This window comes from Eretmochelys imbricata, chromosome 1 (assembly GCF_965152235.1).
Source record: "Eretmochelys imbricata isolate rEreImb1 chromosome 1, rEreImb1.hap1, whole genome shotgun sequence".
In the NCBI taxonomy this organism is placed as follows: Eukaryota; Metazoa; Chordata; order Testudines; family Cheloniidae; genus Eretmochelys; species Eretmochelys imbricata.
The window spans coordinates 207,834,449-207,848,299 of NC_135572.1; the positions used below are offsets into that span (position 1 = coordinate 207,834,449).

The 13,851-nt window shown below is 44.6% G+C and overlaps 1 protein-coding gene across 1 annotated transcript; it reads right to left on the reverse strand.

Moving 5' to 3' along the window:
• On the reverse strand, positions 1–12,035 carry VTCN1 (V-set domain containing T cell activation inhibitor 1). Its single transcript, XM_077807344.1, has 4 exons — positions 11,972–12,035; positions 6,447–6,794; positions 1,226–1,504; positions 1–122 (listed from the first exon to the last, which is right to left on the reverse strand). The coding sequence occupies exons 1-4, from the start codon at positions 12,033–12,035 to the stop codon at positions 1–3; spliced, it is 813 nt and encodes a 270-aa protein (XP_077663470.1).
• Between the last annotated feature and the right edge of the window lie 1,816 nt (positions 12,036–13,851).

The window sequence follows — 13,851 nt, forward strand, 5'->3', positions numbered from 1 at the left end:
CTACAAAGCCATCAGGTACAGGAGAGGTAGAAGTATCCAGTAAAGGGCAAGAGGGGATAAGGAGGCTGATGCCATGTTCATGGTCAGTAGCTGCAAATGAACAGTCGTCTTGATGCTGGAATCTATAAATGAAGAAAAAAGACTGAAGGGAATTGTCTTATTCACATATTTGTCCCCACCATGGGGAAGATAAGCATCCAGAGTTTCCTTTCTTTAATAGCCATGGGTAAAGGATGATCCTGCTTCCCACTCTGCAAGGACACTGCTGTGAAATTCCCATTGTGACAGTTCTGTGGACCTCAGCATGGTGAAGAGTAGGAAAACTTGTCTAAGTTTATCTGAAAATTTCCTTTCTTCAAAACAAGGTCCAAAAGATGCAATCCACTCTTGAAACAAACGGAACAGCTGCAGTCGCCAGATAGAAGTTGCTTTTTTGTTAGAGGAAAGTATCCCCATGGAGAGCTCCTCAAACAGTTTCAAATTTCCAAAAGTTTTCACTGTCACCTCTATTGCCGTGCTCCGCAGCAGGAGAGACCATTTGTCTTGTCAAGCTATAGTGAACGCTGTCTCTAATGAGAGACCATCAAATGGAATGATCCCAGATATGGAAGTTCTCAACAGTCAGTCTATTCCCCTAGTGTCAGTGCCTGACAGGTCCAGTTCTACCCCCAATTACATGCAGGCTGAAGACTCATCGCAGTGGATCTGTGGACTTTCTTACTCAATGAGAATATTTTCAGGTAGGCTTAGATAAATTTCCCTTTGACTAAGACCAGGTCTACACCACAAACTTACATTGGTATGACTACATCACTCAGAGGTGTGAAAAATCCACTGCCCTGGGCGATGCAGTTATACCGACCTAACCCTGCTGTAGACAGCGCTATGTTGATGAGAGAGCTTCTCCAATCAACGTAGCTACTGCCTCTCACAGATTAACTACGCCGCTTCACTAACGTGGTTCAGCAGTGCGACTGCGCAGTTGAAGCTCTGTATGTGTAGACAAGCCCTAAGCTAGGACCAGATTTAGAACAAGCAACTGGGAGGTGAAAGGTCCCATAGTCCCCCTGAGCCATCCAGCCTATCCTAGCTGGGGTCTGGATTGGAACCAGCAACTGGAAAGGCTCTGTAGCTCACTCCAAATTCCATACCACGTAAGCCCCCATGCAGTTGTTAACACATCTTCAGCCCATGTCTAATGCCTTTAAGTGGTGCTGGAATGTACCTGTCACTTCGATGTCCCCTGTAGCTTTGGCAATGTCATTCTTGATAACACAGGTATAGGTAGTATTAGCTGTGATGTTGTGCAGAACAGATACCACATTCATAGTCACATTCTCAGAGTTCAGCTTGAAGCTGGTGTTGGAGACCTCAGATAAGTTGTCCCTGGTGTTATTGTGTGAGGTCCAAACCACAACAGGTTGCGGGAACCACCGAGGAGCCTCACACCGCAGGGTGTCCATGCTGCTGTTGTAATCCACATGCATCTCTGGAGAGCTGAAGGCTGTAGAATCAGTTAAAAGAGAAGAGTGGTGAACAAAACTGGACCCTCTAGGCATCTGGTATAAAATACCGACTGTGCCTGTCTGCTGTATCGTATTTCTAGAGGGCCTATTACCGTAACATCTAAGTACTTACCCTGAAACCAGAGATTCAAGCACCAGTCTTCATCCTTCCATGGCAGGCAGAGTTCCATGCAATTAACTATGTCTGGGACTGAATACAGAATATCCCAAAGTTCCTTATACCTGAGCAACTTGGTTTATCAAGCTAACAAGTTCCACTGAGGCACCTGCCTGAACCTTACAGCCTCTGGGGAAAACATTTCTCTTAGTTTTCCAGTTGGCACTTGATTAAACTGTAGAGTCAGGGCCACTGTTTCCCCTTTAGTCAACTGGCCACTTCCCCCTCTTCTGAGAATATTTCTCATAACAGGGGAGAGAAAATATATTCAAGAAAAACAGGCAAATGTGCTTGTAGAACTACTTTGGCCACCCTCACCATGCATTCCTGCAGCATACCATTTATAGCAGAGGTCTTTAATCTGGGGGCAAGGAGGGAGCACCACCCAGCTCCGCTCCTGGCCCCAGCTGCCAGCCACGTGGCCCAGGGATCTGCTTCTGGCTGTGGCTGCCAGCCCCGTGCCCGGGGATCCTTTCCTGGCCATGGCTGCCAGCCCCCACATCAAGGGTCCCAGCCAAGGGTTCACTCCCACCTCTGCCCCCAGCTGTGGCCCCAGCCTCGACCTCCTTACCCCGTCCTCATTCCCCCTCCCAGAAGTAGGTAGGTAGGGTGTGTGTGGGGGAGGGGGGAGGTAAAAAGTTTGGGGACTATTGATTTATAGCATCACAAAGTTCCAGCACTGCAGAATCCATAGTGGATTTACTGACCCCAAACTGGTCCCCAAGTGACCTGCACCAATCAGAGGTGGCCACTTCCTCCAGGCCAATTGCCACAAGCTTTTGCACAGAGAACAAGGCTCTCCTCCTGGTACTCTGGTGCTTCAGGGCCAGTGTGAGCTCTTCAAAAGAGTTCCAGAAAAGCAGCCTTCCTTATGTGAGCTTTTAGAACCACGGCTGCCCAGCCTAGGTCTGAAGAACAATGTAGTCCCACTACTCTGTGCCCTTGGGCCTGGTATAATAATACTGCTTGCCTGTGTGCACTTCACCCACCAGAAGTCCATTCAGCCCTTCACTCAACCAAGTATGGCAGGCCCATTCGTCTTATTCAGTCCCCCATTGTCAGGCTGTCAGCTGGTCAGGCTGCAACCCCTGCTATACCAGAGGTGACAGGTCTTGGGCTTGTGCAGCCTCCATGCTCCAGAAAGAGTGTTTGCAGATTAGTCTCTAAAATAAGTTCGCCTGCAACTGGGGCCCATGTGGTTGGACTGGAACTTTTAAAAAAGTTGGTGACTTCTGAACCCATGATTATCGTGGAGAACCAGCCCAAAAGGAATTGGGGGATTTTTTTTTTTTCCCAACAGTGATGGGTGGTTGTGGGGGAAGGGTCCTCTGATTGTGAAAGCTGCAAGAGTTTGACCTCTCCTCTCACAATTCCCCTAGCTGCTCATGAGGGTGTCCCCAAAGGTCACCTCAAAGCACTGCGATGTGGCCTGGGTCTGCGAACTCTGAGATACATGCCCAGAAGACATTGCCACTCACATGGCTGAGGGCAACACTAGTGTGGGTGCAACAGCAAGCACATTAAAAATGGCTGCCACGTGCAGGTACTGACTCATGGTAACTCCATCCAGTGACGTACAAGCCATAAAGCACTTTAGTGAAAATAAGCTCTTACAGGCATAACACAGATCCAAAGATGACATAAGCAGGTGAAATACTCTTGACCTCAGTGGCGTTGTACTCATTTATAGTAGTGATAGATTTGATTATTATGGCAGAATTTTTCAGAAGCGCTCAGCATTCACAATTGAAAATTTAGCCCTAATTGTGAGTGTTGAGCGCTTTTGAACGCATGGGCTTATGTAAAAGAGACACATATACCAGCTTTACCATGCCACTCATAGTTTGTCCTGGTTTTTTTCATTGCTGTGTGTTACCAGGAACAAAGTCATGTGGAATGTGTGTTCAAAGTGATGAACAGTATCTGGATTGCAGAGAAAAGTCAAATGAGTGTAGACTCCCTCAAAGTGAATGTAGTGTTTCATCATAAACTAATTCAGAATACTACAGTACTGAACAACTATTCTCCACTCCAAGAATTATGTTTGTGCCACTCTTTAGTCACAAGCTGGCAATAGCAACACCAATACGCATTTGTAAAGTGCATTTTTGCCTTTTCTATAACTATTTTGTGACCCTAAAAATGTCACCGCCGTGTCCCTGATTTTTGATTTTGAAAATACAATTATGCTAATCCCATGTCTTCAAAAATATTGTGTCTGGTTAGCTTGAAATAGCTCTGAAAAAGTCTCCTCTAGCAGGAGAGCACCCCTAAGAAATTCTAGCTAGAAAGTGTGTTTTCTGAGGAAGGCTTAAACAAAAAAAACCACCCAAAACAAAAAAACATATCAAGCTAGTAATGGAAAGCTAGTTATAACTACTGCTAGGTGAATACGGTGAACTTTTGTATGATTAAACCTTCAGATTAGCAGCAATGCTATCCACAACCATGTTAATTCACTTTCTGCAAATGTGGCTGGATTAAAGACGACCAGCCTGTGTCAAAGATTTAGATGAATTTAACTAAAATGTTCATACAAAGTAAAACGTGTCACAGATACTCATGTGAATATTTGACAGTGCAAAGGCTTGCCCTGGAAGTATCTGCATGACCATCTTCAACATGACAATGTTATAGTAATTTAAAGCCTATTTTTAAAAAGTTTCAGGCCTCCAATCATGGAGCAGAAACTACAGCATTACTAGGTGAACAATCACAAGGATCCACTAATAAACATTTGACACAATAGCCATGATATGACCAACCCATTGGCACTAATGTTAGAATAAATATTTTTTCTTATTGTTTTTGAATAATGAACAAATTACCAAATATCAAAGTTTGTAGAAAACTGGCAAACAGAAGAGGGGGCTCCAGATGTGACCATCAGTTCCTTGCTAGAAGTAGTTCACATGGCTCTAGTTATGATCTGAGCTATGGAAAGAAAATGCAGTCACTCAATAATTAATAAAATCTAATTATTATTACACAAGAGCCACCTGGATTCCTATGAAATCGCTACCAGGCCGCTGGTTCGATTCTATAAATAGTGTTGCATGTATGAAGTTAGAATCAGGCCCTTTATGTAGTCAGCTGAGCAACCGAGAAAAGCAAAAACAGTCAATGGAGGAAAAGTTAAATTATGTTTCTAAATGGGGCATTTAAAAATAATTTTATTTCCCAGAGCAAAGACATGGAAAGGGAGGGGAAGTCCCTGAATTTCTTTGGAAGCTCCAAGGAAACTCTTCTACATTCATTTCTCTTGTTTACTTTCCCTACCCTCTTATCCTTTGACCTACAGCAATACACTTCTGGCCACGGATAATTCGAGATGCCTCATTCTGGCAGAGAATGGAAGGAGGTTGCTGCAGTGCTTTCAAATTTTCCTGGAAGCAAGGGGAAGTGTGGACAGATCACAGTGGGTGAAATCATTGATTAGAGATCTACAGTATAGTCGAGTGGGAGCATGAAGGGGACAGCAAACTGCTGCACAAATTCATTCTGATATGTCAGGAATACCCTGCAGAATGCAAAAATGTCACTGATGAAAGAAATATTTTCTCTACAAGAAGTTTGCTCCAGGTACTGTAACTTAGCATGATTTTACAGATCTACACAGTAAAACAAAGCCCTGTGAATTAGAACAGTTAGCACAAAGAAGGACTAATTAAGGCCCGAAGGCCAGATTCTCTGTCCTGATCTGCTCCCTGAGTGGCACAAAGGGAGAGGAAACTGGCTGTTTTTTGAGAATACCCTTGACATGGCAGAATCTGCAGCAGGTGTCATGCAAAAATCCCAGGGTAGACAACGCCTAATAAAGCTCCTTGTTCAGTGTTAGAAGAAAGCGACTGTTTCACTAGTCTCCTATGACAGGCAGCACTGCTTCCGCTAGGAGCAGAGTAACCTGTCAACTCCCAGGTCTCAAACACCCTCCAATTTCTGAAGCAGGAGACAAACCTCAGATTCCCCACAGTGAATTACTTAGCTAGTCCCACGTTTCTCCTTACTCAAATGTTTTGCTAGAGAACCACAGGGAAGATGCAGCAAGTCTCAGGAACAGTTGAGACAGAAGGAAGCACAGAAAAGGACTGGTAAATTTGGGAGATATACCTGGATTTACCCTTGTAGTTCCAAAGGGATCATCAAAAACTGTCATGCAGGGAGGTCACATATATGTTTAAATGGAAGCTTGCACAGCTCTGGAACCTGAATTCCAGAGTTGGCTGTAGTGTGACTTGCCACCCGTCTCCAGAATCCTGGATTCATTTTACTGCCCTACAGGTACCAATGCAAGTTGACGGGATTTAGCACACTGTCCTTGATTGCCTGAGGGAGTTTGCCCACTTCACAGCGTGATTTGTGGCAGGAGGCTCAGGAATGGAATAGCAGCAGCCATTGCAGGTTAGGATTGAGGAGCATGGGCAGACCTGTAGTGGTGGAGTGGCCCCAGCACTGAAATAGCAGTAGGGCTGAGGGTCAGGAGTGAGGGACTTGACAGAGGTGTACAGTGTCCAAGGCCTGTTAGAGAAGGATGTGCTGCATGTTTGGACAGAAATGAGTTGGTGGAGCTCTGGGGGGACCCTGGACTGGAATAGAAGAGGATGCTAAATGTGAGGATTCTGGTGTATGAGCAGAGCAGTGCGGCTCAGTTTGCATGGTGCCTATCTGCATTAGCCGGGCCTGTCACAAATAACAGAATTCCGGAAACAACTCCTCTGGGTTTGGCTTGGTTTTTTTTGGCTCTCTCACTAGGTTTTCCTCACCTCCGGTCTTATATTCCAGCCCTGCTTCTCCATTCCCTTTGGATGTGGTGACAGAGCACTTGTAAGCACCAGCATCGGAGAGCTGCACATCTCTCAGCATCAAGGAGGCGTTCCCACCAATCACCTGCTCTGCGAACACCGCTGTCCGGCCCTTGAACACTTCATCCTGGTCCTTTAGATGGTCCTTGCCACCTTTAAACTCATGCACCGTCCCAGAGACCCCAGCTTTAGCCCACCGAATCTCTATGTTGCTGAGCTTGATGTCAGGTTCAAAAGTGCAGCCCAGGATGCCATCTTCCCCAATGTTCCCAGCAGAGGTTAGTGTGGTGACACTGATGTAGCGTCTCCCTGCAATGAAAGAGCACACGTTCAGTGCCATGACAATGTGATGGGTAAAGGACAGCAGCAAGCCAGAACACCCTGGGCATTAACAGGCTCTTGCTGCAATGTGAACGACCAAGCCAGAGGCAGAATGCTTTTAACCACCTCAGAAGGGCACTAGCAGCTGGCTACTGCAGATCCTGGTGTGGCTAGTGCTACTGGAATCTGGTTCTTGAGTTGTGTTTCGTAAAAACGCTTTTTACAAAGCTCTTTGGGGTGTTATTACAACGTACCTTCCCACTCTGAAAAGCAGTTCCTCCCCAAAGGACAAGAGAAAATCATTTCGATAAAAGTTATAAAAGCATGTTCTCTACTAGCTTGATTCCCTTTCTAGGGGATTTTTCTCACTGACTCTTTTTTTAAAAGTGCAGATATAAATGGCTTTTGACAAAAGCTTTTGTTGCTCAGGGTCTCTTTATATTCCTTCCACAGGTGTAGGTACTTACAAAAGATACTGCAAACAGCAAACTCCTCATTCTACAGAGATGTAACATTCAAGAGAAAAATAAAAAGGCCAACATACATTCCACCAGTAGTGGGATCTAGCAAATCAGCATTTGCCTTCTTCAGGCTACTGGCCTCCATTACAGAGCAGCAGATCTCCACAGAGTCCCCAGCTTTTGTCCTAGCAGATCACCTTGGGAACAAACTCCTTGCCTGAGCCAGATCCTCTTTCTGTGCAATACTCCTCTACAGGCTCTCTCACCCAAAGTACCCTAGGGAGACAGTAGGAGGTTTTTAATGTGATTATTTCCCATCATGCTCAGAGGCAGAGCTGAATCTACCTTAGAATCATAGAATATCAGGGTTGGAAGAGACTTCAGGAGGTCATCTAGTCCAACCCCCTGCTCAAAGCAGGACCAACCCCAACTAAATCATCCCAGCCAGGGCTTTGTCAAGCCAGATCTTAAAAACCTCTAAGGATGGCGATTCCACCACCACCCTAGGTAACCCATTCCAGTGCTTCACCACCCTCCTAGTGAAATAGTGTTTCCTAATATCCAACCTAGATCTCCCCCACTGTAACTTGAGACCATTGCTCCTTGTTCTGTTAGGAGCCTATTGATGGGCTGGCAGCCCAATGAATCCCTAACTCAGGGTCTTTTCCTTCTAGGACAGAACTCTCCTGTCAAGGTTCCTTCCCCACTCTGAACTCTAGGGTACAGATGTGGGGACCTGCATGAAAGACCCCTTAAACTTATTCTTACCAGCTTAGGTTAAAAACTTCCCCAAGGTACAAACTTTGCCTTGTCCTTGAACCCTATGCTGCCACCACCAAGCATTTTAACCAAGGAACAGGGAAAGAGCCCACTTGGAGACGTCTTCCCCCAAAATATCCCCCCACGCCCTACACCCCTTTTCCTGGGGAAGGCTTGATAAGAATCCTCACCAATTTGTACAGGTGAACACAGACCCAAACCCTTGGATCTTAAGAACAATGAAAAATCAATCAGGTTCTTAAAAGAAGAATTTTAATTAAAGAAAAGGTAAGAGAATCACCTCTGTAAAATCAGGATGGTAAATACCTTACAGGGTAATCAGATTCAAAACATAGAGAATCCCTCTAGGCAAAACCTTAAGTTACAAAAAGACACAAAAACAGGAATAGACATTCCCTCCAGCACAGCTTATTTTATCAGCCATTAAACAAAAGGATTACTAGCTAGATTACTTACTAACTTAATAGGAGTTGTAAGGCTGCATTCCTGATCTGTTCCCGGCAAAAGCATCACACAGACAGATCAAGCCTTCCCCCCCCCGCCCGAGATTTGAAAGTATCTTGTCCTCTCATTGGTCATTTTGGGTAGTGCCAGCTAAGTTACCTTAGCTTCTTAACCCTTTACAGGTGAAAGGGTTTTGCCTCTGGCCAGGAGAGATTTTATAGCACTGTATACAGAAAAGTGGTTACCCTTCCCTTTATATTTATGACATCTCCTATTCTCTTTGGTTCACACCCAAGGCAAGCTGGCAGGTGGGTTCATCCTGTATCCAGATGAAAGAAATAAGAAGAGAAGGAAGGAGACTAAATTTAAAAGGGAGGAATATGTTAGCCAATGACTAACGAGGCAAGTACATAAGGCAACAGACCACAAATACTGTGTCAGACAGTTAAGCGCCTCTGTCTCCTTTATTATTATTTTCATTTGTATTACATTAGCTTCTAGGGGCCCCAAATGAGATCACATTGCGCTAGGTGCTGTACATACACATAGAAAAAAGTTAAAAAAAGAATTGAGAGTGGGAGAGGAAGAAAGACTGGAAATTTGGAAGAAGGAAGAAGAGAACATAGAATAGAAAGGGAAAAGAAGGAGAAGAGAAGGAAATAGAGAACAGTGATATGGAGAGGAAAACAGACCGAAAAAGATGGAAGAAAAGATAACAAACAGAGCAGAAATAAGAGGAAAAAAATCAACTAAAGGGCATTAAATGGGGAAAGAATAAATGCAAGTGAACAAAGCCAATTTTAAAAGGGTTTATATAATGGAAAGTATACATACCAAATTACACAATCAATAATATTCATAACACTTTTGAAAAAGGGATGGGATCAAATGTGTTGTGGAAGTGGAGATAGACATTTGCTTAGGGCCATCCTGGCTGGCTAACTCGCCTCCCAATTTGATTATATTAATTGTAAATACAATTCTTCCTCCTGATTCCCCTTAGTTCTTTCCTATGGTTGCATAGAACTGGACTTCTGAATGGGACACAGACAAGCAACCTGTTCTATCAACAACTGCAAGTAGCATGTTCAATCATCTACAGCTACTCAGGAGACTGTGTCCCATCCTGGCGGCTGATGACCTGGCCTCAGTAATAAATGGCTTTGTCTTTTCCCTTCTGGACTATGGCAATGCCATATAGCTTGGCAGGAAGCCCTCAGCTGTCAGAAAACTCCAATTGGCTTAGAATGCAGCAGCATGTCTATTCAGCAACATGGGCTACCGTAAGGATATCAAACCTGCCCTTGCTCTTTAGGCTGGCTTCCCACAGAATAGCAAGTCAAGTTCAAGGCCTCAGTCCTCAGTAGTTTGGTACCAGGATACCGAAAAGATTGCCTAGAGCTCTGCAATGAGCTAACAACTCCATTCCTCAGGCACAGTGGAATTGTCCACACAATGTTAGAGCTCATCTTTGTACAGCTTTCTCAGAGGCTGATCCAAAACTGGAACAAACTCCCCCAGGAACAAAGAAGCATCACACAAAACTCACCCCCTTCCATTCCCAGAGGCATTTCTTCAACCTGCTGTCTTGAGTACACATAGCAAAGTGTACATATTACATTATTTGAAACAAAATAAAGCATAAAGCACACATACTTTCTCCATGGGAGGAGGAAGAGAGAAAGAACAATCACACATGACAGATGGCTAGTCATGTCACCTTATGCACTTTTAGATAGTACTACAGTGCCAAGGGCTGTATAAAAAGCCAAATAGAATCAGGCAAAATGGATCCTTCTATCCCTCCTCCATCCCACACCAGCAGATTTCACTGTCCTGGGGAAGGTGCACTGAACTGGGAACCAGATCATCATAAGATTACGTTTCACTTCATCCACTCACCATGTCTTTCACAATGCACATTATGGAACAAGGCTTCACACCCCACTGAGATATTACAGCAGAACTAGGAAGAGAACCTAGCACTCTAATTTGGTAGCTCTATTTAGCCACACTGCTTCTATGTACTTGGCTATGCTGACTGTAGAATGGATCTTCCTTGCATATGTAACCCACTGTTATAATGTATTATGCATCCTGTAGCAGCTGGTCCATAGAGTATAGCAGTCTGTGCCTGCTGCCAGCTAGCAGAGCTGCCCAATTAGCGCAAGCTGAAAATGTGCTGAAGTGTTGAAGGTTGTGAGTGCAAACCCTCATTATAATCTGTAAGAGGTGGCCATGATAATTGCTTATAAATAGAACTGTTTTTTCCTTTTTAAACCCCTAGGAACTTATATACAAAACAAACTATGTTAAAAGAAGGCTATTAAGATTCCAAAGAGAAATCCTCAGAAGGCAGGAAATTACAGAAATAAAGTGGCCTGTGGAACCTTAATTCATCCCTCCTTTGCGTATGCATTATGACACAGTCTTTAATTACATGATCACATGCTGTTTTTTCCCCACAGAGGGGGAAACTGACACAACAAAGTGACTTGCCCGAAAAGGACTTCAGAAAGGTCTGCAGAAAAGGACCTGGAGATTCCAGTGGACGAGAAGCTGGATATGAGTCAACAGTGTGCCCTGGTTGCCAAGAAGGCTAATGGCATATTGAGCTGTATTAGTAGGAGCATGGCCAGCAGATCGAGGGAAGTGATTATTCCCCTCTATTCGACACTGGTGAGGCCACAACTGGAGTATTGCGTCCAATTTTGTTCCCCCCAGTAGAGAAGGGATGTGGACAAATTGGAGAGAGTCCAGCAGAGGGCAACAAAAATGATTAGGGGGCTTGACTTACGAGGAGAGGCTGAGGGAAGTGGGGTTATTTAGTCTGCAGAAGAGAAGAGTGACGGGGGATTTGATAGCAGCCTTCAACTAGCTGATGGGGGGTTTCAAAGGGGATGGAGCTCAGCTGTTCTCAGTGGTGGCAGATGACAGAACAAGAAGCAATGGTCTCAAGCTACAGTGGGGGAAGTCTAGGTTGGATATTAGGAAACACTATTTCACTAGGAGGGTGGTGAAGCACTGGAATGGGTTACCTAGGGAGGTGGTGGACTCTCCATCCTTGGTTTTTAAGGCCCGCTTGACAAAGCTCTGGCTGGGATGATTTAGTTAGTGTTGGTCCTGCTTTGAGCAGGGGGTTGGACTAGATGACCTCCTGAGGTCTCTTCCAACCTTAATCATCTATGATTCTATGACAGATACTACACAGCATACTAGGGTCTGAGCTAGGATTAGAATGCAGGACCCCAGACTCAGTTAAAAAAATTATCACAGATTCATACCACTACTGAAATATTCTGAGATTAACAAGAAGCCTAAAATTTCAGTTGAAGCAAACTCACAGGGCCGGGGGAGTAGGGGAGTCCATCCTTCAGCAGGATGATTGCCCAGTGGCATGTGCTTCCAAAACGCCAACTGAGATGCAACAGAACGATGCTCAGATTGGGCAAAAAATGCTGCCAGGAAGTAATCACATACCTGAAACACCAAAGCCGATGATCAGCACAATCACTGCTACCAGGATTATGATGATGGTGATCATGCTATTTAAAAAAAAAAAAAATTATTTAGCAGACTCTCTCCTCTAAATCATAACATTATCACACACTTGGGCATAATTCTCAGTCTCTGCTCAAAGAAGGAAGTCAGAGCTGGGATAACAGTGGGAGCTGCAGGTCTAAGAGTGTGGTGGATTAGTATCGTGGTGACATTTGCAGGACTGGAGTAGCAGTGAGCTGTGCAGGCAGGAATGCGGTGCACCAGCAGAGCTGGGGATGGGTGGTCAGGTCAGAACTTTTACAGTGGGAAAGGCTGGCTCATCTCATTCATTAATATTTCTTCCCTTTGTTGACATATCTATTCTATATAAGTTCTTATACTGGCCTGATCACTGCAGTATCTGAGCATTTTCCTGTAGTGCCTTAAGCAACATGACTAACATCTGTCACGTGTTGTTTGTTCTCTCATCCCCTCCCTGGGGGGAAAAGCATGTGGAGTGGAGGGAGTGTCTTGTATTAGCAGGGGTTTCCTGGTTGGTTTTTTGTTTGGTTTTTAATACTCATGTTGTTCTATGTTTATGTCAGAGACGGCAAAGACAACGAACTGCACCTTGCCCTTGGAATGGGAAGTGGATGAGGTCTGTGATGGTCCCTGGGTCTTGGGGAAGATCATTCCACCCTCTCAGACTGGTGAGATATGCAGTGAGCGGTATCTGTCCTCCCTGGCCTGTAAACGGAGCCCTTCCAGCTCTTAGGGTCCCTCTGATACCTTAGCCTGAGTTCTGGGGGCTTGATCCTGCAAGGTACTTGACACTCTGTCCTTGGGGCAGTAAATCACTGATGCATATTTAATTGTAAGCATGCCAAGAGCCCTGCTGAAGCCCATGGGACTACTCACACATGTTTTGCTGTGTCAGAACAGAGAGTTCAGCACCTTGCAGGTGTAGTGGAGAAAGAGCCTGGTACACTGGGCTTGGTGCAAGACCTGAGGTCTGAACCAGAGGCTGTGAACCAGACTCAGGCCATGCATTAAAGCAGATGCTTACAAGTTCACTTCCCCGTACGTGAACTTGGCAAAGTTGCTGCGAGCATTGCTAAAACATAGGCATTACCAGGCACTTAAATATTTACCTAAATACATTCCAGAAGGCTAGTACAGATAAACCATTTTATCTTGTACTAGCTTGGAGTGTAACAAAATAATGAATAGGGATGTTTTGTCTGGGATATCAGAAACAAGGTACAAGGGGAGGTAACAAACAAAGGTCATAAAGCACATAAGGTGGTATGTAAGTTGTTTATCCCAGTTGTTTGTCTCAGACTGCTCACAAACAGCCTCCAGCATGCAAGTCATTCCCAGCTTGGTCTCTGTGTGCTGCAGCCAGCCACACATGAACTTTTACCAGCCTGGTTATACTGCAGGGTGACCCCAACTCATTTTCCGTCCCAGATTTTCCCCCTATGTCCTGTACTGCCCAGCCTTCTTAGGGACAATACAGATTTATATAGGTCTGTTAGTTCATCAATGGAAATAATGTGCACAGATTTTGTCACCTCAAATAGAGCTTCCCCAAACACTTCAATTTAAACACACTGGATTAGACAAAACAATAAAACAAGTTTATTAATTTCAAAGAGAGAGATTTTAAGTGAACACAAGTAATGAGGCATACAAGTCAGAAATGGTTATAAGAAAAACAAAAATATGCAACTGGGGCCCATCTTAAACTATGTTAAATTCAAAGTAGAGTTTTTCGAATCATAGAAGATTAGGGTTAGAAGAGACCTCAGGAGGTCTAGTCCAATCCCCTGCTCAAAGCAAAATGTGGTGGGGCAGTTACCCCGCTCCTGTGAAAGGCT

What these genes read in the sequence shown, in the direction of transcription:
- VTCN1 (XM_077807344.1), bottom strand. Translation starts at nt 12,035, where the DNA reads ATGATCACCATCATCATAATCCTGGTAGCAGTGATTGTGCTGATCATC. An exon ending in CATCGGCTTTGGTGTTTCAG is followed by an intron (nt 6,795 to 11,971) that starts GTATGTGATTAC and finishes CTTTCATTGCAG; the next exon opens with GGAGACGCTACATCAGTGTC. An exon ending in GCTGGAATATAAGACCGGAG is followed by an intron (nt 1,505 to 6,446) that starts GTGAGGAAAACC and finishes CTGATTCTACAG; the next exon opens with CCTTCAGCTCTCCAGAGATG.